Source organism: Branchiostoma belcheri, unplaced genomic scaffold (genome assembly GCF_001625305.1).
Source record: "Branchiostoma belcheri isolate BF01 breed outbred unplaced genomic scaffold, Haploidv18h27 scaffold17, whole genome shotgun sequence".
NCBI classification, from domain to species: Eukaryota; Metazoa; Chordata; class Leptocardii; order Amphioxiformes; family Branchiostomatidae; genus Branchiostoma; species Branchiostoma belcheri.
The window spans coordinates 549,664-571,436 of NW_017803157.1; the positions used below are offsets into that span (position 1 = coordinate 549,664).

Here is a 21,773-nt window from a genome sequence, read left to right on the forward strand (position 1 = left end):
CGTTTTACTGAAAATGTTTTGAATCGACAGGGGGATTAGGCATACATTACATGCAATGTACCGGATACCGTCATTGATACAGATACTATTTTGAACTTAGTGAGCATTAAATAAAAAATCTTGGATGAATCACGTAGAGGAGAGGGGTATTCGTGGTCCAAAAACATGTATTAAATGTTTCACGTAAATTGCGTTCTTTAGTCTGATTTAGCTTAATAGGAATTTTTGCAAGCAAGCTAACGCGCGTCAGTTGTCAGCTGTGTACTTGAGGATCCAGTCGATGTAGTGCCCCACACGGGTGTACACGCCCGGCTTGCGGGGGTCCGCGCACCCTTGTCCGAAACTGGTGACCCCCGACACGAACCACTGACCCAGACGGGGGCACGTCAGCGGACCGCCGCTGTCTCCCTGGAACATACGACAAAAGTTTCATGAAAGTTCATCTGTGTTGGTAGTTACATGTTTAAAGTTATAACTTTAGGTCCGACACAAAAATTCTCTCACCTAGAGCCTTCGACCAGTCACTCTGGTCTTCTTCAGATGGTCAGTCTACTGAGGAAGACCAGAGTGACTGGTCACAAGCTCTAAGTGAGAGAATTTTTGTGTTGGACCAAAAGTTTTAACTTAAAACAAAAGTTTGTAACACCACAATTTGTGGTGATTAAATGCAGACCTGTACTACAGAATAACAGACTCACAAAACACATAAAACGTGGTGAAGAATAATTTATTGGATTAGAAGGAATCGTAATAGATTAGAAGGAACGACCCTGTCCTTGGTGCTGAAACTACACACATTTTAAAACAGAACCGTATGGTGCTTCTAAATAGCTTCATGGCCAACCTATACGGTAGAATTACAGAGGATACAACTTAATACAAAACACATAATAGGTGGTGAAGAAAAAGGGAATCCCAAAACTGATGCGAGCGTGCGAGTATGGTATGTCGAATAATAGACATTTCTTCACATTTTCCTCTTTTCCTTTGGCATTCTACTAGTATCGTTTTCCAATAATTTTTGTTGTAATTCACGGCATTTATTTTGTCATTTTGCAGCTGCTTTGTACGGTTTTCAGTATGGTCAAAAACTAACTTTTTTTAAAAGATGGACGCAGTCGTACGTACCTGACATGTGTCGGAGCCGCCGCTCTCGTACCCAGCGCACACCATGGTGCTCTTGATGACGCTACCCAACCAGCTCCGGCACTGGGAGTTGGTAAGCAACGGGAGCTGGACCTGTTTCAGGTAGTTGTCGCCTCCGGTGCCTGCATTTCGAGAGGTGGGGCATCCAGTTAATGAGTTTCGGCATTATGCAGTTAACATCATTGAATAGTTTCATCAGGTTGGTATACGTAAGTCACTGAGTAAAGAGACTTTTTTTACACAACCAAGTCTTTTATTTAGCCGACGACCACACTGATGTATATATCCAACTTTTTTTATTTTTGGGAACTCATGATAGATACAGTTTCCTTTAACCACGTATATGTGTAGATGTGTAAATATTGTACGTTTGGGAATGCATCTATAGCAGCGACACCTGTGCAATGTTAACCAGTCAGAATTGCCCTGAGAAAGGTGACAGACGGTCACCGAAACGTCAGCAGAATGAAAGACTTGGTTGTGTAAAAAGGGTCTCCTTACTATACTCATTATGCAGTTAATTTTTGCACTGAAGGAAAACTCATCGCTTTTCTTGCTCACCTTCTGTGTTGCCGAAGCCAGTTGCCACGCATATAGCGCCATCTGGCGCCTCTGTCTCGGTAATGCAGGCCTGTGAGACGTAATCGTTCAGTGAGACGCGCCCGACCAACTTCAGCAGGGCGATGTCATTGGTGTTCCTGGTAACAAAAAAAGCGGGAAAAGTTAAGTGAAAGAAAACCTTATTATGTACACATGCTTCCATGGACCCTGCCTCAAATAAGGCCGTGCTTTCTCTGACTACTTTAGTATATATTTTTCCGATAGGGCTACAGTGGCACAAAAGCCTTATTGGGATGGAAGTTGTATGTCAACGTCTACTTCTGCTTTACTTTACTTGTTTTGACACTGTGCAAGCAATTAGCCTTCGGGCATGGCTTTGCAAACAAAGATAATTATAGGTTAAAATAGAATTCTGTTGAATCCTTCATTTAGATGATGCATGTTAAACTCACTGTCCCTCCTGCTGGTAGCGTGGATGGACGATGATCTGTGCGACTTGCATCCTCTGTTCCGTGGAGTCAGTGGAGCCCTTGTTGTGCTTCCCCACTTTCACAATGAAGGAACCTGGGTTTGTCCTATATGGTAGAAAGTACAGATAGCGTGGAGTCATCAAAGGCAAATGATCGTTGTCCAAAAGTCGCAACTAAACTCAACATGTGTCTCTAGACATTCTCGGGCGATATATAAAAACGTCCTATCTGGTCACTTTGTCTAATCTCTAAGCAGGCCGTCCGATGGTTGTAAAGACAGTATCAAATTTGCCAGACAGTTGCCATTTTCCACCCGAGTTAGGCTGGCGTAAAAAAAGTCAAAAAAAAAAAAACCTGCCAAAAAACTGCCAAAGGCTAAAACTGCCAAAGTCTAAACCTTTGCTTGGAGAATGCACTTGGGCCTGTGCTGGCCGGGAATAGATATAGAAGACTACTGAAATCATGAATACTCACGAGAGCTGTGCGAAGCAGTGCGCCGCGGACAGTACCCATTCAGGGGCGATGAGGGTGGCTCCGCAGACGTGCTGACCGTTAGAGCCGTACTGTGAATTCATGAAACAACGGTATAACAGCATGTCATGACATGAAGCGTTGGTCATGGCTGTGAGTTGATCTAGCCTGTGTTACGTAGTCTCTCACTGTCAAGGGCTGATCGTTGCATTTTTAGAATATTTTCAACTCAATCGGAGTACTATACCATCGACTCCGCCCCTGAGGCGTCGTCAAAAAGATCGCTGTGCTCACCCCGAGGGAGACTTGCCAAGGCCAGGATCCAGGCGTGGCCACAGAACCGCCCACTATCCGGGAGAACGTGGGCTGGATGGCCTGGACACCGCACGTACCCAGGTCTGCATTGTCTGAAAAACGTACATAAACAATGAGTTTATCTCTAATTGTACTCTCTATAGCAATGAACGAAATTGACACTTTGACGTAGTCTCCGCCGAATTCTACCCTTCACGTTCACATGTATACAGATGAAAAGAAAACTACTAGGCTATTATCTAACAACCCACACATTACAGAAAAAGTGGGATCTTTTCTATTTCACTGTCTTCCTGTTAGGATTCTTATAAATCGATATCTAGTTCTATAATACAATAGTTTCAGGTGTTCAGAACTTCAGATATTCAAGTTTGCCGTCCCATTTCCATCACGCCCGATACAAATTGATGTCATGATTTGATACATAATACGGATAGGACGACATGCAACTTACCACATTTCGGGACGTCACAGTGTTCCCAGCGTACATTGGGGTCAGTAGTGTAGCACCAGGTACGAGGTTCTCCATCCGGGTTACGACAGTAGTTCTCACGAAGGTCATTTTCGGGGTAGTTTTGTGGAGTTCTTCACCATGAAAAATGAAGCAAAAATACAAGGTCTTACTTACATTGGATTTTTTGAAAAGGAAATGCGCAATGATAGATGATTATGATAAGAGAGAATCTAGAGAACTGGGTATTGCCTGGGACCTAGGTTAGACCAAGCCATGTGCATTCTAAGGACAAGACTGACAGCTTGCAAAGAAATAAAACTGACAGATGTGTTTCCAGCTTTTAAACACACTCGTAAGGTATAATATTTCGGTACCTCTGCTTCCTGAATGGCACTTGCAATTTGCAATGGATCATGTAGTACGCAGGGTTGATTCAACTTACTTTGTAAAAAAAAACTTTTTGTATCGTCTTGATGTCGCATAATGTAGCGTAAAGTTTTGTCGACACTTGTCAAAATTGAAGGCTTTATTCACCTGTCATGTTGATGGGGGGACTGGGAGTCCCACCGCTGGCAGGTCAGACCGGAAACGGAAGTGGCCTTTGACCCCTTGTAAAACTCACCGGTGTTGAACATGCAGTCTGGAAAGATGACACCATATTGTTTATTCAGACTATCATTCCAAAGTTGTGTGCAATGTTATACTTTTGCCACAATAAACTTTGAAGGTCTTAGTTCTTACCCATCTTATTTTGCGGCCAATATGAATGTGTTTGAGTAAAAATTAAGAGAGCAGACCATATGCGAAGCTAAACTTTATGCATTTGCTCTGCAAATGTTACCTTTCTAATTCTGTTTATATTTTATTGTGCAAAAACAAACAAACAAACAAATAACGTACCACACTGCGGAGCGTCACAGTAGCCGAAGCGCACGTTGGGGTCCATAGTGTAGCACCACGGCCTCAAGTCGTTGTCGGGGTTGCGGCAGTAGTTCCCGTCCAGCCCGGCGTCTGGGTAGTTGGCGGGGGTGAAGGCATGTCCGTGCGGGGCCTGCACGGACCACGGCTGGCATTCCAGCCCGGCAGAAGTGACGTTTACCGACCCGCGGTACGCACTCCCCCGGCCGACATAGCAGTCTGGTAGGGACAAACCGTGTACAGTTATGGCAATGGCAGGTCACATTCGTCATAGGCCGTCGTCCGATTTTGATGTAGTAGACTTACAAGGCTTCATTTCTTATATTTCTTACATTCAGAAACTGGAATATATTATTGCAAAACGACAAGATAAGATCCAGAAACATATTGGGAAGTGGGGTGAATTTCATATTGTCCTTTCGATGTATTTTATTACAAAAGAAAAAATTTCAAGTAGGCCGTACCAAAACCATCCGTCGACGAGGATCTAAGACAAGACAGAATTTGATGACACGACAGATGCAGGACCTATCCCAATGATGCCCTGTTTGCGATCATATTATACGATCATGCGACGTATTTTATCAGAGCTTTAGCGGGAATTTCTAAAATTATAACTTTGTGCGTTGCATATCTACTGCCAGAGTCTGTAGATCCCTCTTATAAAAATTCTAACGGCTCTTGAAATAAAGCCATTCCACAAAACTACTGCTACCGAGTGTGTTTATATACGTTGGATATTTATTGGAATATAGAATATACAACAGTCTGATATATTTAGGTATAATGGTTCGCATGAACATTGCTGAAACACAAGCGCCAGATTCACCGTTAAGGACATTTCCAATGAAAGAATGCGGCATATGATACCGTATCTGCCTATAATGAAGTTTATATCAACAATACTATCTTGTGAACAGGGATATCTTACGTCTACGAAGGAACAAACAAAATCCACTTGCGGATTTTGGAAAGACAAACCTTGAGCTGCCGACAAGGCCAAAAGGCCCAGAAGTGCTAGAAGTTTCCTCATAATTGTATCGTCTGATTGTGACAAACTTTGCTCGGACAATTCTATCGGTTGTTCCTACACTGGAGACGGGACCAGATGGCCCTATGCTATGACGTCTACGATAACGGATACACACGTATGAGATTCAATAACGTTATCTTTCAAAACATAAAAACATGAAAACAACAGCTGTAGGGAAGAGGTAAAAGTTACAATTACACATTTGTCATACAAGACACATGATGCTTTAATCCACATTTCCCACTACGTGGTTAACTTGGGAAACCTTAGCTTTTACTATACTGTGTACAAATGATGGTCTAGTCGGTCGAAACGCTGTTGATAAATGTATATTGACGGAACATTCAAGCATCATAAAACTGTTGCCAAAATTTGTCCTTCCTGAGCCTTTTAGTTTTACAGAATGGTGCAAAATCCATACCCTGTACTACAAGGACTCATGTTAGTGCCCATCCTTTAGCGGTGGAACTTAGCAGAAGCTCGAAGTGTGATATACCGTTAGATAATGTATTCTGAAGACAGGACCCAATGAGGCGTGCCGGATACCACGTGACTTCCTCTCGCGAAGTCTCGTGAGAAAATGACCAACTGGCGTTCAAACTTCGTAGATAGCGATATCTCAGCTAAATACACTTAGCGAAAAACCTGTTGAAATTTTGTCAAAAATTTGCCAGCAATGTTGACTCTATATCTACCGCGTACCGACCTTGCCAGGCCGAGCGAACGATAGGTCAGAATGAAGCCTGGCTATATGATATTGCTCACGTATAGTGTGCATCTTGTACTCTTATTGGGCGGGCTATATGAGCTACATTTTCCCAGGAAAAAGTTTTCAAAACAATATTGTATGATCACGAACAGCTTCTGAATGTTGCTTATTGCGTTTGTTCTTAATTACAAACTCTCAAGAAAACATTCAAGTTCTTGCTTCTTTACAGTGTCGTCATTTTCACTTCAAGTGCTACAGTGCAAATACGATACATGCTGCATTCTTTTTCATATATCTAGCAAATTTGACCTGTCGAGCATAAGTTTGTCTTCATTTTATTGGAAATATCTGGAACTGCCTTTCGGATGTTTCACATGAACCATTTGCCCTTTTCACGGATGTAACATCTGTATCATTAATGTCATAATACAAAGTCCATGGATGTCGTCATTTTTGTAGAGAAGGGAAGAATCGTTAAAGAGATTCTTTTAGTCTATGCTATGTATTGATTTTGTCATAATAATACTAATGAGTGAAATAAATTATGTGTTCATTATCGTAATAATGGCAATTTATAAACTGGTGCGCTAGTTAAATGGTAATTCATTATTTTTCACTGGTTTTCAAAAGCACAATGATACCCTCTTACTTTTTGAATCGCCCCTTTATTTCCGCCATATTGGGTGTGGCAGGGTGGTGGTAGATATTTCATCATCAAAAATCCACACACGGTACAAAAGCGTTCCTAGAAAGAAGCTTCTGTCTCGATTCGTCTGACCTGATCAGTTCAATGATGAAGTCTTTCCTGGGTTTCTTGGCCATTGCCGCTATTTTCTACACCACAGAGGTGCGTGAGTTTTTTTACAATTCTTTTACTTAAATGTAAACTATAACTTATAGAATCATTGTGAGGCTGTAGAGGGGCTATTCCAAACATTGGTACCGTTTAACAAAACGCAAACATATTGAGGACGACCTTCTGCCACTATTTTGTGTCTTTAGCTGCAGTAGTTGTGTTAAACCAGTCGAAATGTATGAAAATAGTCACTCCTCGCACGTAATTCTCACTACAGGCTCTGCTTTTCGAGTCCTTCTGCTCTACCGATGCGGACTGTGAACCTAACGAATGTTGTGAGCGGAGCATCGTTCTGAACAGCTGCAAGCCCAGGGTAAGGATATAAGTGTCCATTGGAGTAGTATTCAGATTGTTACGTTATCAATGACAGCGTTAACAGCACGTTATGAAAGAAACGTGGTGCTCTGTACATGTCGTTTTTTTTGTTATTGTTGAATGTGCATGTGCATGTATGGTCAGGTTACTTGACCAATTTTTTCAGTGCTCAGAGTCGATTATACCTCAGTTTAACAGTTCAGAATTGTGTTATGTTGACCTATAGATTCTAGGAAAATATTGTCAATTACACCAAGAAGGCAATTGCCCCCTTAAAGTACAGACCGCCATCCTTTCATTAAGACTGAAAAAAAAGTATTAAAACAGAACGGGGGGAACTGCTCGACGATTAGTACTATTTACTCAATGTTTGCGCATACACTGACGCGGAGGCTCCCGTGTATTTCCCCCACAAAGCCCGGCCTTTACGACTACTGCAACAGCAACAGCCTCACGCTGACCGGGCTCTGTCCCTGTGACGAGGGGCTGGAGTGTGTCGACTACAACCAAAACTTCGTCTTCGACATTGTGACCGGCGACAGCTGGTGCGTTGCCCTGCCGGACGTCTAGGCGAGGTGTCCCGGAGAAACTACACACACTCCTCTCGGTCATTGTTGACGTGAATAAAAGTCCATGCTGAAAACTGTGTCCGGTGGATCTTTCATACACATGCCCTTCATGTACTTCTAGCCGTAGCCTCTCACCCGCCAGCAAACTTTCTCTTACTTGAAGACCTCTAGAGACACATGATACCTGGCAATCGCCATGATTGACCCCATAGCTATGTCACTATTTGATTTTCTGTATGAAGCATGTCTTATAGGTATTTCTTTTCTTTTCTAGCATTGTTAGTAGAGAAACGTGGAACACGAAGGGAAACCTATTGAACTATGTCAAACCTTGGTCGAAAAGAGAAATGTACTTCGCTTTGCGGATTCTGTTCTTTATCGTTTTTGTACCGAACACAAGCAACGGTCAGCATCAGATCGACGCTCTTTGTATGTGCGCCGCGTGAAGGTAGACGCAGTGTCAGAAAAGATGTAACTGCGCGTGCTATGTACTAAAAAAAGCAAATGTTTACTTTTAGTGTCCCTGAATCTATGTATGCGCAGCGACGCCCCGCAGCGAGAAAAGGAAGCAAAACAAGATAACAGGTTGTGAAGAGGAAAAAATGTAATATTCTATCAATGAGTTTTTTTTCACCGTACAGCCCGGCCTGTACGAGTACTGTTACACAGTTCGGGGGATGTATGCGCAACGACATCTAGCGGCGAGAAATGGAAGTGTAACAAAATTACATTATGTAGAGTGAAACTGTAACATTCTCTGTTTTTTCTCGTCCTGTAGCCCGGCTTGTACGAGTACTGTAACATCGGCAGCCTGACTCTGACCGGACTGTGCTCCTGTGACGAAGGTCTGGAGTGTGTGGACTACAACCAGAACTTCGTCTTCGACGTGTTCACCGGGGACAGCTGGTGCGTGCCCATCCCAGACGTGGTCGGATCGGGCGGAGGATTTCAGTAGGCCGCCCCCCTCCCCACCGCCGCCTATCACCGTGGCCTGTTGACGGCATATTCTGGTCACAGATTTGCAAAATCCAACTGTTGATTGATCAAATAAAATGTGAACTGATCTGAAAAATGACTTCGTCGTATTGTGTATGCTACAGTATATAATCATGGAATATTTATTTGATAAACCGTGTTTTCGATTCGATTTGGTAGGTTTAGTGGGCTATATCATCAATTCATATCTTTCAGTATCACATCTATTTCACTACATGTGCGCAATCCCAACAACGAGCACTATCAGAAAAAGTAGTAGAAACAGTTGAAAGGGCCGCAAATGGTCAACAAAATACCCTCGACCTATTCATCTGTGTTTGGAGATCAAAACGTCGTACAGTAGCTGGGATACTGTAAAAGGTCGTAAACAATGATACTGGGTAAGAGTTAGAGAGGGAATCGGACAATGCTTTTATTTTCACTGAAGTATCACCTCTGACTTTCTTATGCACATTAAAACAATCTAACACAGACATATTGGAATGGCTGCACGTATCGTAAAAAAACTGCGCAGACTACCGCATGTGTCATGCCCCAAGCCTATGAGCAACGCCTGGTCCCACTACTCTCCAAGCAGAGTTTGGTGGGGATGATTGTTGCCTTTTTATGTATGCCCCGTTTGGTGGGGTTAGCGACCAAAAACGGGACATGTCTAGGAAGGTAACGATCTTCCCCACCACCCTCTGCTTGGAGAGTAGGTCCCACAAGGTATTGCCAAAAAGAAATTCCCTATGGGGAATGCATTGGTTGAATTTTTAGAATATTTGCACCTCAATCGCAGTACTATACCAACGGCTCCGCCCCTGAGGCGTCGCCAAAAAGGTCGAACGTGTCGAGGGCTGTATCTCTTGCGGAGTTACCCGGACAAACATGTTCTATTCCGGTAGTACGGTTGCGCAAGGAGAACGATGCCGGACATCGAGATATTTGGGCAACTTTATCTTATCAATTCCTACCGGTATTTGTACGGTATTTAACAAAGGGTTCGAGTGGGTTTGCTTTCTAATTTCCTGTGACGCAAATCGGCATCAGACCCGGCCAACTCCCTTCAGGAACAACTCCAAACAACAGTTAGAGAAGGCGTGAGAGTCTGTGCACCTGGTCATTACGTCATCATGTATGCTTTTACGTCTTTCTTTTTTTTCCTTTAGAAACCCAGAAAACGTACAATAAGTCATGGAAATGGCACTTATATTTAGTTCTATCTAAACTTCACGACCTCCTTACTTGAGCGGCAAAGGATACTACAGAAATCTGCAACAGGTATGAAGAGTGATAAATCCAACTGGTGACTATAATTTCTTCCCTGACATCAACCAAACCAAACCTAGTATTGGGGCACATCTTTCGTGAAACATATAACTGTAGTGGGAAAGTCCAGAAAGTCAATGATGAGGTCTGTGATTTGGCTCATATCTATTTATTATTAAGAGTCGACACAGCATTTTGCGCATTTGAGAACGAGCCTTTCCCAAGGGCACAAGACCGGTGGCATGGCAGGATTCGAACTCGGGATCTCTTGGTTCCGAGCCGAACGCCCTGTCGTTACGCCACACGACCCCACAAGAACTATCGTTTGGAAGGTCAAGTTATACAGTTCCCTTTATCCTCTCTCCCTCATACATTCTGACAATCAATGACTCTGACACAAGTGTATGCATACGACGCGTAACTTTATTTAGTCCTCAGCATTATTGGAAGGACCTTTTTTCTCAGAGCGGATCGGAGGAGACGCTTGGTCAGATTACATCCCATCCCCGCTGCCGGGCGCGACGGGGGCCGTCACACACCAGCCATCGCCGCTGAAGAAGTCAGTGAAGGAGCTGGTGCCGTAGTCAGCACAGGCCAGCCCTTCCGCACAGGGGCAGTAGCCGGTGATAGACAGGGCGTCGTTGTTACAGCTGTCATACAGGCCGGGCTGGGCAGCAAGAGAACAACGGATGATAAACAAGAATTCGGAGATCTCAGACCTCCATGAAATATTTAGATCTTGTGTGATGGTGTGTGAAGTCTTTCGTCATCATGCAAGGGAAGCAACACTATCTAGGTGGTCAAAACATAGCGCTATAAGTTGTAGACGTGATCAATGACCTTTCCCCTCTGCGACAGACTGAACCCAACCATATCCATTACAACCTGACCTAAGGGTCATGCAGGCACGCACGCACACACACACACACACACACACACAGAGAGAGAGAGAGAGAGAGAGAGAGAGATAGCGCTGTTTATCTTAAGCTGGTATGTTACGCCGAAAGGTGGTTATGTTGGCTATACAGATACAAACCTGTAGTCTGAAATCCACCCTAGTTAGCTGTCTGTCCGCTCACAAAAAGTTGGGGAGCCATTTTTGAGGAGCGGACCTATAAGCTAACAAGGGTGGATTTCAGGGGACAAAGCCTGATGTTTTTCCTTACCCTGTCCTGGCAGGTGTTGATGATGAAGGATCTAACGCAGCACTGGTCAGGATCACAGTCCACGTGGCCGTTAGGACACAGCCACGCCGCCTGTACGGGGACAATGTACCACCAAATCACACATTTCCAAGCCGAGCTGAATCGTAGCAAACTTTTCTCTACGATAAAGTGTTCAGTCTATTATTATTCCCATAAACATTGTGTCGCTCTAGTATGTTTAATGAGACAATGTCCTTAAAAACGGTTTTAAAGCGATATTATGCAAGATGTTTGCGCCCAAACTGTAGATATATGTGTATAAACAATCGAAATTTTCTCATCTAGATTGTCATTTTCTCTAACTTTCAACATATTAGCGTCGCTGTTAAGCTTTTTCCCGCGACTCAGCGCAGCGCGAGAATAAGTTGCGCCAGGCCCGCTGTATTTTTTTGAAGGCTCCTAAGAAGAAAGTACACAAACAGCGGTTTTCGTTCTGATATCTTCGGCAGTATTCCAACACGAAACGACGTTGATCTTTTACTCCCCAAACGTCATTATGAACCTAGGAAGGCTTATAGTTCAAATAAAATGTGCGAAACAACGATGTTTGAAATAGTAAAAATCTTACATAATGTCGCTTTAATACTTATAGTTCAAATGATTCACAGATGTCTCAGATTACTACTGAATTTTGATACAAACATGAAAGAAAAGTCAACTTGAGAGAAAACCATTTTTTATTGATATGCAATGAATGTTGATGGAAGAATTTTGCAATGAGCTCTACAGTGACGGTTGACACACGGCAACATCTACATCTTTTTACCATTGAAATAGCGTCGTTTTTTCTTCATGCAACCTTTTATATTGGCTCATTTCCTTGTAGTAGTTAAAGCGTTTGGCATCAATTGTTTTAACTTAAGATCTTTTGAGAACTTTTTCAGCTTCGGCTAACTTCTAGATCTTTTTACCATTGAAATTATGTCGTTTTTTTTCTTTAACTTTAACTTCTTTTCTTTTGGCTCGTTTCCTTGTAGTAGTTAAGGCGTTTGGTATCAATCATTTTTAAGATCTTTTGAGAACTTTTCTCATCTTCTCATCACGGCCATTATAGAACACCTTCTTATATCATATAAGAATATTTGGACTCCGACTGTTACCTAGAAGATATCATTACTACTTACGTTAGCAGCTGCCACAAAGGCGAGAAGAAGAACGATTTTCATGATGCTCTAGATGGGTGACCGTCAGTCGGAGTATGGAGGAATTCTAGACTACGCGGTCCTGTATTTATGATCACTACCTTCGTGACGTAGTGCATGTATGTTTGTAAACATTCTAGTCCGGTTTTTGTTTGAAAAATAAACATCCTAATCGTACGTTTTCCGTGGATGTGGGTGGAGCCATCTTCCGTATCTTATCTGGGTAAAAACTTTCTGTAAATTTTGTTGCCGGTCCACGCAAGGTTTGCTGATAGAGCCAACTGTTTTAAAGACGGAGGGGTGGAAAAATCTAGTATAAGTATTAAAAAAAGACAGAGGTATATCTAGTAAAACGCCAGAACTGGAGGAAATTAACTGCGCTTTCTTCAAGGCTTTGTGGGTTCTTGGGTCCTGGCCTAAAATAAGTTTAGTTTAATAAGATGACTCAACTATTAGCTATAACTTTGGCGTCACCCCCTGTGCTATTATAAGTATAGCTTAAACTAGCTAAAACAGGTCCTGAATTCATACGTCATAATCAGAGGTCGACGCCCACTCGGATTAGTTATATGGTCTCCCGTTTAGTTTGTTGGGTCAACGAACTTCCAACGCTAGCTGTTTGAAGCTTCCAAAACTATTGCTCCAACCATGGAGGTAGAAACTACCTCCATGCTCCAACGTAACACAAAGAAATTCTCTCTCCTACAGCTTTCGACCAAATCACTCTGGTCTTCCTCAGTAGACTTATCCATTGAAACTTGTCACGTGGCTTCTAGGTCAGAGAATTTCTTCGTGTTGGATCAAAAGTTTTAGCTTGTAATTACCAACACAGATGAACTTTCATGATAGTAGTTTCAAAGCTTTATAGATGATAAAACCCACTGAACGTGACAGCCATAGTCACTGCGTGATATGACGTTCTTTTAGTGGTACCTAGCAAGATTTTCTGACTAAAAGTTACACGACACAAACACAATGTGCGTACATACGATCGACGTGTTAATTTATTTAGCCCTCAGCAGTACTCAGCTGCTTCGAGCTAAAAGATTTTCTTCTCGGAGGGATGAGTTAAGCGCCGTTCCCGCTGCCCACGTCGTGGACACACCAGCCGTCGCCGTTGAAGAAGTCGGAGAAGGAGCTGGTGCCGTAGTCAGCACAGACGTAGCCGTCAGCACAGTCGCAGTAGCCGGTCACAGACAGGGCGTCGTTGTTACAGTTATCATACAGGCCGGGCTGGGCGGGGAGAGAAGAAAAATGTGATACAAAGAATCTGCCAATGTTAATTTGATTATATGGATGACATCCTCTGGAAACCCCAAAACTGATGCGAGCGTGCGACTAATAAAAGTTTGGCAAAATCTACGTGATCATGAAGGTAGAACAAATGAGTTAACACACAGAGTGTGGTGTGGTCAATAGTAGACTCTTCATTTTAATTTCTTCACGTTTTCTTCTTTTCGTTTGGAATTGAGTATGGTCAAAAACTTTTTGTGCCGATCATACGTGCGCGGATGCCATATAATCAAATCATCATGACCATCATCATAAGTTACATATGCATAAAATACGTATACATGTCGAAAATAAAAAGAGTGGTACTTGTGATAGTTAAACTATTTCTAGATGGTTACGGTTTTGCTTACACAGACATATGTCATTGTTGTTGAAGCTGGAAAGTTTTATTTACCCTGTCATGGCAGGTGTTGAGGATGAAGGACCTGATGCAGCACTCGCCGGGGTCACAGTCCACGTCACCGTTAGGGCACAGCCACGCCGCCTGGCGGATGAGAACATAACAGCAAATCTTACACCAGTTGGAAACTTTAGCCTGCTGTCAAACCATATACATGATCCTACCAAATATATGACACCGACACTACTTGGGGGTTTCCAATATACCAGAGACAAGGGCTGGGAGGGGTTTAGTCGTGACGTGGGAGACTAAACCTAACCTAACACCAATCGTATCTCTAACCCTAGCCCTGAACAATGATCCCAACCCTAACCCTAACTCTAATACCAGCCCTAACCCTAACTCTAGCCCATGTTTGAAAGTCTTTTCAGCCTTCGGGATGAATTGTCAACTGTTCTTACACCTTAAAACACTTTTGAAACTTTCTACATCAGACAGCGAACTTTGAAAGCACATAATAAAAGCACTTAAAACCGTAATCGTGCGATAAAGTCTGCCACTTTAACGGTCAAAATTAAGCTACGGTTCTCGATGGACATTTTACTTCTTTCTTGAAAAAGTTCAAATCATTTTCAGTAGGAAAAGTAAGAATTAAAGTTTTTCTCTAATATATAGTTGAATACTAGTATCTAGATATTTGTACTCACGTTGGCGGCTGCCACAAAGGCGAGAAGAAGAACGACTTTCATGGCGATGTAGTTAGCGGGACGGTCAATCGGCGAATAGAGGGACCCCGGACTGCTACACTTGTATTTATGCACTTGCGCATGAACTTGCCGACCTTGCAAATAAAGATTATCAACATAACAGTGCGTACTGAGTGATACGGTTTATGTGTGTAAACAGGCTAGTCCGGTTCTTATGGTATTTCAAACATCCTACTGCCAGCGTTTCCATGGCAACGGGATGGGCCGTCTCCGGACTTTATCTGAGGCCAAGTTGATTCGATTATATGTATGACATCCGAGCGTGCATGAATTTTCGTCCGTTAAAAAAATTGATAATTCGACCACACTGTACATGTTAATCGTACAAAGCAGCTGGAAAATTAGCAAATATGTGCCGTATATTGCACACTACATATCCTACTTATGTCGTAGGATGCCAAAATCAGAAAGAAGAAAATATGAAGAATGAAAATAAAGAATCTATTATTCGCCATACCATACTCCCCGTGTTTAGTCATTTGTTCAACCTTCATGACAACTTAAATCTCATAATGAAGGCAATTTTTTTTGCCAAACTTTTTTTATTCGCACGCTCGCATCAGTTTTGGGGTTCCCAGAGGACGTTATCAATATAATGAAATCAACACGGCCGTACGTATCTGAAAGATGAAAAAAGTACAGGAAGAGGGGCACATATATTCGATGCCTGTATAAGCAACATCTATCTTAACTTTATGAAACCCTAAAAATACGGGATCAAATTCTGATTGAAAAATATGTTTCAGCATTACACACGGTAGCCTTGGTACCATCCGGATTTCCGCTCCGCAACGATCGAAAAAATCACGTTGCGGAGCGAAAATCCGGATGGTACCCAGGCCAGGCTATACGCACGGTGGAAATGACACAAGTATTTGCTATATCCTTGGCGTTACGTTTATTTATCTTCAGGGTCACGTCATTTCCAGAAGATCGATTTGAGGTGAACACCTGCAAACTTACCATACTGGCTGTCTTCCTTCTTATTTGTTAAGTCAACGCACTTTGAAGGCAGATGATGAAATTACAATGCAAAACATAACAGGCTGCCCTGTATGACAATTTATTCAAAGGGAATAAAGTACTGTTCGGAGCTTTTCTGTCTGTTTGCCTGCCTGTCTGTCTCTCTCATTGCGCGTGTGTGTTTCTGTGCTCGTGTGCGTTTGTATGTTTGTGTGTGTGCGTTTGTGTGTGTGTGTTTGCTTGTTTGTTTGTTTGTTTGTTTGTTTGTGTGTGTGTGTGCTTGTTTGTTTGTTTGTTTGTGTGTGTGTGTTGTCTGGTGATAATGGTAACAGAAATTGCTAAAATGCTTTAGGAGTGAATGAACGCAGCTTTTTGCATATTTAATTGTTATTAAAACCCCAACCTAGATAGGATTGTTTTACAACTGTATATCAAGAAACAACAATGCTAAGAAGATCTTCTTCCCACATTTTCTTGATACCAAATGGCCAGAAAAAGACATGAAATCTGACATCTTCGATGGCCTGTAGACCAACTACATTTGAATTTTTTTCTTGCTTTGAAGAAACATATCACGTCAGTCATATGCTGTTACTGTGGAGCATGGCGTAACGTCTCTGTATCTGTATACCCGGTATAACCGCCCTTCGGCGTAACACACCAGCTTCGCAGGCACGCGGCTCGGCGGCAGCTGGCTACATTACACCGAACGACTTGTTACACTAAATCTTTTCACATTTATTAAATTGCAGGAGTTGTTTAAAGCTTTCTAGTGATGATGCCCCAGCTGTGCTTCGTGACAACGAGTTCCAGCTAGTCTACGATAGTTCTAAAATACGAGATTTTGAATACCTCTATTTTTGGTTGATAACTCTGATATTTGAAGGCATTACTGTTTCTTGTTCTTTTTCTGGACTGGTATCAGATATTTAGTGGTGACTGAGAGGAAGGATAAATTGGCCAAAAATGACCATACTCTGCATGACGTTTCAATGTGTGAGCTTATTAACGTAACGGGAACCGCTTTCTGACCAGAAATGACACAGACACAAGTGTATCCATAAGACATGTTGCTTTATTCAGTTCTCATCCCTGAGCCTGAAAGGTCTTATGTCCTCCTGAAAGGTCTTACGTCCTATAACGGACGACAGTTTTGGTGAGTTTACATGTCGCCGGTGGCAGGGTTCGCTTGGTCTGCGGGCGTGTGGACGCACCAGCCGTCGCCGACCCAGAAGTCCGTGAAGGCGCCGGTGCCGTAGTCAACGCAGGTCAAACCGTCCGCACAGTCGCAGTAGCCGCTGAGAGAGAGACCCTCGTTGTTGCAGGCGTCGTGCAGTTGACCCTGAAGAGTGGATAAAGGAAGAATGTATGCTTTATACACTTTCACGTAACCGTACGAATTTTACGGAATTCAAACGAATTGTGCGGAATTCATACGAATCTTACGGAATTCAAACGAATTTTACTAAATTCATACGGATTTTACGAAATTCATAAAAATTATACGAAATACATACGATCCATTACTCCAGGTGCAAGTCACCAAATTAGTAAGGATCGTATGTTTCTGAGTAATGGATCGTATGTATTCCGTAAAATTCGTATGTTTCTGCTAATGAATCGTATGTATTTCGTAAAATTCGTATGAATTCCGTAAAATTTGTATGAATTCTGTAAAATTCGTAGAGTTCTTTGGCACCCCTGGGATGTATAATAGAAAGGAGAGACCCCAAATTACAGGAATCTACAGAAAACAATGACGGCATTTCATGTCGACAGTTGCTGTCCTAGAAAGGTTACTGCCACGTAAACAGTGTTTGAAAAGAATTTCGTCATCTGGCAATAGCTTTTTAGTACAGTCGATGAGCCGAACTTTAACATACTAAAGTATGACTTTTCTTGGATCTAGACAAAGATTGCCGAAGCTACAAGTATTACGTACCAAGGGCTGGCAGGCGTTGACCAGGATGGATCTGACGCAGCACTCTCCTGGGTCACAGTCTGCGTCACCGTTAGGGCAGAAATACGCCGCCTAGCGGACAAGAACACAACGGCAAATTTTACATCAAATTTAAATGTCGTAATCATAGGAAACATAGGAGCGTCTACGTTAAGTACAATAATGGATCTAAACATGGACACTATGGAAAAGTTTGAATTCAGTACGACTGGCCATTCCTTTGTAAAAGTGTTCCTGGGCCAACTAGTTTGAACTACGAAGCATTCATTGATATGTAATATTTGCTTGATTAAGGATTTTATTGGTATCTTGTAGTGAATTTAATGCATTTACATTACTTTTCATAGCTAAATTTAATCCACGCTATCTGCCATTGACCCACGTTCATGCAATCAATGCAAAGAACAATTATGACACAATTTTGAATTGTACTTTCTCTATAGATTGCAATGGATATATTCTCATTGATGAATATATACTGTAAATGTCATTATGTGAAAAAGTTCCAAGTTTGTTTAGTAGGAGAATATTTCCTTCCCAGACGTAGTTAAATATCGAAGATATGACTACTTACGTTAGCAGCTGCCACAAAGGCGAGAAGAAGAACGATTTTCATGGCGATGTAGTTAGCGGGACGGTCAATCAGCAAGTAGAGGGATACCGGACTACAAGGCCCTGTATTTATGCAGTTATAATTACCGTACGGTCATGAACTTTATGACCCTACATTCAAGATTATAATCATAGTAGTGTATGAACAGTCTAGTCCGGTTTGTATGGTAGTTCAAACATCCTAATGACATCGTTCCAAAAAAATTGTGCAAATTTGAACTGTGCAACATTTCTTCTCGATCGAAGGATGGGCGCAAATGTAATATATGTACATGTATGACTGGTATGTATAAACATAGTCTATTTCGTTAGACTATGTGAAAATCTCAATAAAATATGGGACGATCCTTACTAGGAGTTGGTATGCTGATCAAAATATACGTTTTAGCATGTACGATGGAAATGACCTAACTATCAGCTGTATCCTTGGCGTTACGTCCGTGTGCTACCTTCATCGCCATCATTCACTCACGCACGTTTCGCACGTCGTTTGCAGAAGATCGATTTAGAGGTGAACACCTCAGGCAAATATCACAGTCTAGTTATCTTCCTACTTCCTCTCAATTTTTTGAGTCAACGTTTTTTCAAGGCTTTCCAGATTGTGAAATATGGACAGTAAGTAATAGAATGTCGCCGGTACTAATCTATATCAGTAGTACTTCCAATTGGCAACCGAGTGCGGGAAATATTGTTTTCGGCTTGTCTGTCTGTCCTCCTTTCCCTCGGTGTGTGTGTATGTGTTCACTTTGAAATAAATGAAAAGTTCTTTTTCACATCCTAGCAGTAAGGGTCAAATCCTGCAGCAGCTATTTTGGTAGCGTAGGTGGGTAACAATAGAATAGAATCACCAAATCAACGACATTTTAACGATGCAGGTTATGTAAAGAAACACATTATGTATAGGTCATAGTCATATATACATTCGATGGCGCAAATGCAAAACACGTTTTTTTATACTCTTAACGCTCTGATAGAGATCAAGTCAGAGCTATGAGCTTATCTTCATATAAGCACCTACCCATCACAAAGGACACAAACACACGTTTATGAATACAAGACTTTGCTTTATTCAGTTCTCATTAATCAGACATGTATCGACCTAAAGATGTTTCTCGGAGCTACATGTGTATGACGACAGTTTTTTTTCTTAGTTTCCCACTTAGTTTCCCTGGTTTCCCACGGCACCCGCAGCGGGGGCGGTCACACACCAGCCGTCGCCGCTGAAGAAGTCGGAGAAAGAACTGGTGCCGTAGTCGACACAGACCAGCCCTTCCGCACAGGGGCAGTAGCCGGTGATGGCCAGGGCGTCGTTGTTACAGTTATCGTACAAACGTCCCTGAGACGAATGAGGAAAGAGGAATGGTTGTAAACCTTATCATGGAAGTTTATCTGTGTTGGTAGTATAAAACATAGCTCAATATTAAACTTAAAATTTGATCCCTGTGTAACCTTTGTGTTGGAATATTTTAGCCTGGAGTCCAGCCTTGTTAGCTTTGGTCCTATCCCAAAGATCCGCTACCCATCTTGGGGAGCGGACCAAAGCTAACAAGGCTGGACACCAGGCTAAAATATTCCAACACAAAGGTTACACAGGGATCAAATTTTAAACGACCTCTGTCGCCTTCATCAGGATAACGCATTAACAATGACCAATCACTTCATAACGTAATCTCGCGAGAGTTACGGTTACAGACACGTGACCTTATTTACACGAGACTTTACTGATACGTGGACCCAAGGAGGTTAACCTCCTTGGTGGAACTGAACTTACACATATATAAGTATTATTGGATTTTATTGTATCTAAAAGAACAACGGGAAGGTTTTACGAACCAGGAACTGGCAGCTGTTGACCAAGAGAGATCTAACGCAGCATTGGCCGGGATCACAGTCTGAGTCACCGTTAGGACACAGCCACGCCGCCTGGCGGACGAGAACATAATAGCAAGACTTACACCAAGTATCACAATGATAGAAAACATTTAAAATCATGTTAGAGACATTACGGACACTCTTGTGACTAGGTACGGCTTCTTCTGTTTTTATTTAAGCTTTGTGTTTGTAAGTTTGTATTTTTACCTTCTTGAAAAAAACAACAAATCGGCCTGCAGACCACTTTTTATTGAAGTCATGAAGTAAGAGGTAGGAATAAAATGTATTTTAAAGAAACAGATTGATATTTGTACTCACGTTAGCAGCTGCCACAAAGGCGAAAAGAAGAACGATTTTCATGGCGATGTAGTTGGTAGGACGGTCAACCAACAAATAGAGGCTGGGGAGCCCAGACTACGAGGTTCTATATTTATGCAGTTGCCGTAAGATCACCGTAAGGCCATGAACTTTCTAACCCCAATGTTGAATTTATCATGCATAGCAGTGCAGTATACATGTGTAAACGCTCTAGTCCGGTTTATATGGTAGTTCAAACATCCTAGTAGTAGGGACATGGTTTCCACGGATCGGAAGGACCTTTTTTACGAGTAATATCGGGGACAAAATTATGCAAATTGTCTTTCTTGTAATGGTATCAGAGTCCTCTCGTATTCTTTTTTTGCCGTCGCCTTCCTAATTATTAATAATATGAAAGCATACGTGACACAGTTCATAATTATGTAAACATTCCATTCCGGTTTTAAGACCGGTGCAAACATGTCAACACCCGTGTTGGAATGACTGGGGGGGGGGGTCTTCCGGACCTTATCTTGGGTAAACTTTGTGGACATGTACATTTGCGCACAGGCATGTGAAGAGAGCCAAATGAAGGGAGCTTCTTGTTATATATATAAAGGGGGGGGGGGCACAATTTCAACTAATACGAACTGCTTATCTTCCCTCAAATATGTTGAGTCAACTTAATTTAAGGCTCTGTAGATGACGAAACATACATACTATCAGCACACTATCCGTGATAGTCTCTGGCAAAAGGGAAATTGTTGCATCTTGTTTTTTATCAGGATCAACCCTTTATTTCTGGAAAGGCAAGAGAACATGTGGAGGTGATATATCGTACCACCAATAAAGTGACATTGTAAGTCATTAAAAAACAGTTCTACGAGGTTGTCATTTTCCCTTCCTTCGCTAGGTGGTGTGGCTGTGATGAAACGGTGGACAATCGTACTTTTATCACCTAGCGACATCACTTTAAACTGCAGGCGTCATCAGCGGCGTGCGTTTACGTGTAGGTTACAGTCCCATGGTCATGTGACCTCCGTAGAGACAAAAGTGTGTTAGCATTATTAGTTGAGACCTGTTTGTTCACGTAGGCATCCTCGTGTTAAAACCCTAAAATAAGTTACGAGTACCAACGTTGACCCATTTTCCTGCATATGTAGCTCCATAAAGCCATGTTGATTTGATTATATGGATGACATCCTCTAGAAACTGATGCAAGCGTGCTAATAAAAAAGTTTGGCAAAAGATCGTTGCC

General features: G+C 42.2%; 6 protein-coding genes across 7 annotated transcripts; 1 reads left to right on the forward strand and 5 right to left on the reverse strand.

Moving 5' to 3' along the window:
- Positions 1 to 149: 149 nt before the first annotated feature.
- LOC109466690 (plasminogen-like) lies at positions 150 to 5,454 on the reverse strand. Its single transcript, XM_019764437.1, has 10 exons — positions 5,317 to 5,454; positions 4,318 to 4,554; positions 3,952 to 4,057; positions 3,418 to 3,548; positions 2,943 to 3,055; positions 2,652 to 2,740; positions 2,160 to 2,282; positions 1,708 to 1,844; positions 1,129 to 1,268; positions 150 to 408 (listed from the first exon to the last, which is right to left on the reverse strand). Exons 1-10 carry the CDS (start codon positions 5,366 to 5,368, stop codon positions 247 to 249), a joined length of 1,290 nt encoding a protein of 429 aa, XP_019619996.1. The 5' UTR covers positions 5,369 to 5,454; the 3' UTR covers positions 150 to 246.
- A 1,294-nt stretch (positions 5,455 to 6,748) lies between these two features.
- LOC109466715 lies at positions 6,749 to 8,889 on the forward strand. 2 transcript variants are annotated; one of them, XM_019764473.1, is made up of 3 exons: positions 6,749 to 6,924; positions 7,151 to 7,246; positions 8,596 to 8,889. In XM_019764473.1, exons 1-3 carry the CDS (start codon positions 6,868 to 6,870, stop codon positions 8,770 to 8,772), a joined length of 330 nt encoding a protein of 109 aa, XP_019620032.1. In that variant the 5' UTR covers positions 6,749 to 6,867; the 3' UTR covers positions 8,773 to 8,889. The 2 variants fall into 2 exon arrangements, with proteins under 2 accessions (XP_019620032.1, XP_019620033.1); XM_019764474.1 differs by lacking the exon at positions 8,596 to 8,889 and adding an exon at positions 7,666 to 7,891 and having other exon boundaries at positions 6,769 to 6,924.
- Positions 8,890 to 10,467: 1,578 nt separating this feature from the next.
- On the reverse strand, positions 10,468 to 18,370 carry LOC109466719. The gene is made up of 4 exons (XM_019764479.1): positions 18,345 to 18,370; positions 12,394 to 12,429; positions 11,231 to 11,320; positions 10,468 to 10,731 (listed from the first exon to the last, which is right to left on the reverse strand). Exons 1-4 carry the CDS (start codon positions 18,348 to 18,350, stop codon positions 10,558 to 10,560), a joined length of 306 nt encoding a protein of 101 aa, XP_019620038.1. The 5' UTR covers positions 18,351 to 18,370; the 3' UTR covers positions 10,468 to 10,557.
- On the reverse strand, positions 13,390 to 14,882 carry LOC109466720. The gene is made up of 3 exons (XM_019764480.1): positions 14,752 to 14,882; positions 14,099 to 14,188; positions 13,390 to 13,644 (listed from the first exon to the last, which is right to left on the reverse strand). Exons 1-3 carry the CDS (start codon positions 14,791 to 14,793, stop codon positions 13,480 to 13,482), a joined length of 297 nt encoding a protein of 98 aa, XP_019620039.1. The 5' UTR covers positions 14,794 to 14,882; the 3' UTR covers positions 13,390 to 13,479.
- Positions 16,830 to 18,420, reverse strand: LOC109466716 (venom protein 164-like). The gene is made up of 3 exons (XM_019764475.1): positions 18,309 to 18,420; positions 17,717 to 17,806; positions 16,830 to 17,116 (listed from the first exon to the last, which is right to left on the reverse strand). The coding sequence occupies exons 1-3, from the start codon at positions 18,348 to 18,350 to the stop codon at positions 16,937 to 16,939; spliced, it is 312 nt and encodes a 103-aa protein (XP_019620034.1). The 5' UTR covers positions 18,351 to 18,420; the 3' UTR covers positions 16,830 to 16,936.
- A 973-nt stretch (positions 18,421 to 19,393) lies between these two features.
- LOC109466717 (astakine-like) lies at positions 19,394 to 20,673 on the reverse strand. The gene is made up of 3 exons (XM_019764477.1): positions 20,537 to 20,673; positions 20,180 to 20,269; positions 19,394 to 19,682 (listed from the first exon to the last, which is right to left on the reverse strand). The coding sequence occupies exons 1-3, from the start codon at positions 20,576 to 20,578 to the stop codon at positions 19,506 to 19,508; spliced, it is 309 nt and encodes a 102-aa protein (XP_019620036.1). The 5' UTR covers positions 20,579 to 20,673; the 3' UTR covers positions 19,394 to 19,505.
- Positions 20,674 to 21,773: the final 1,100 nt, after the last annotated feature.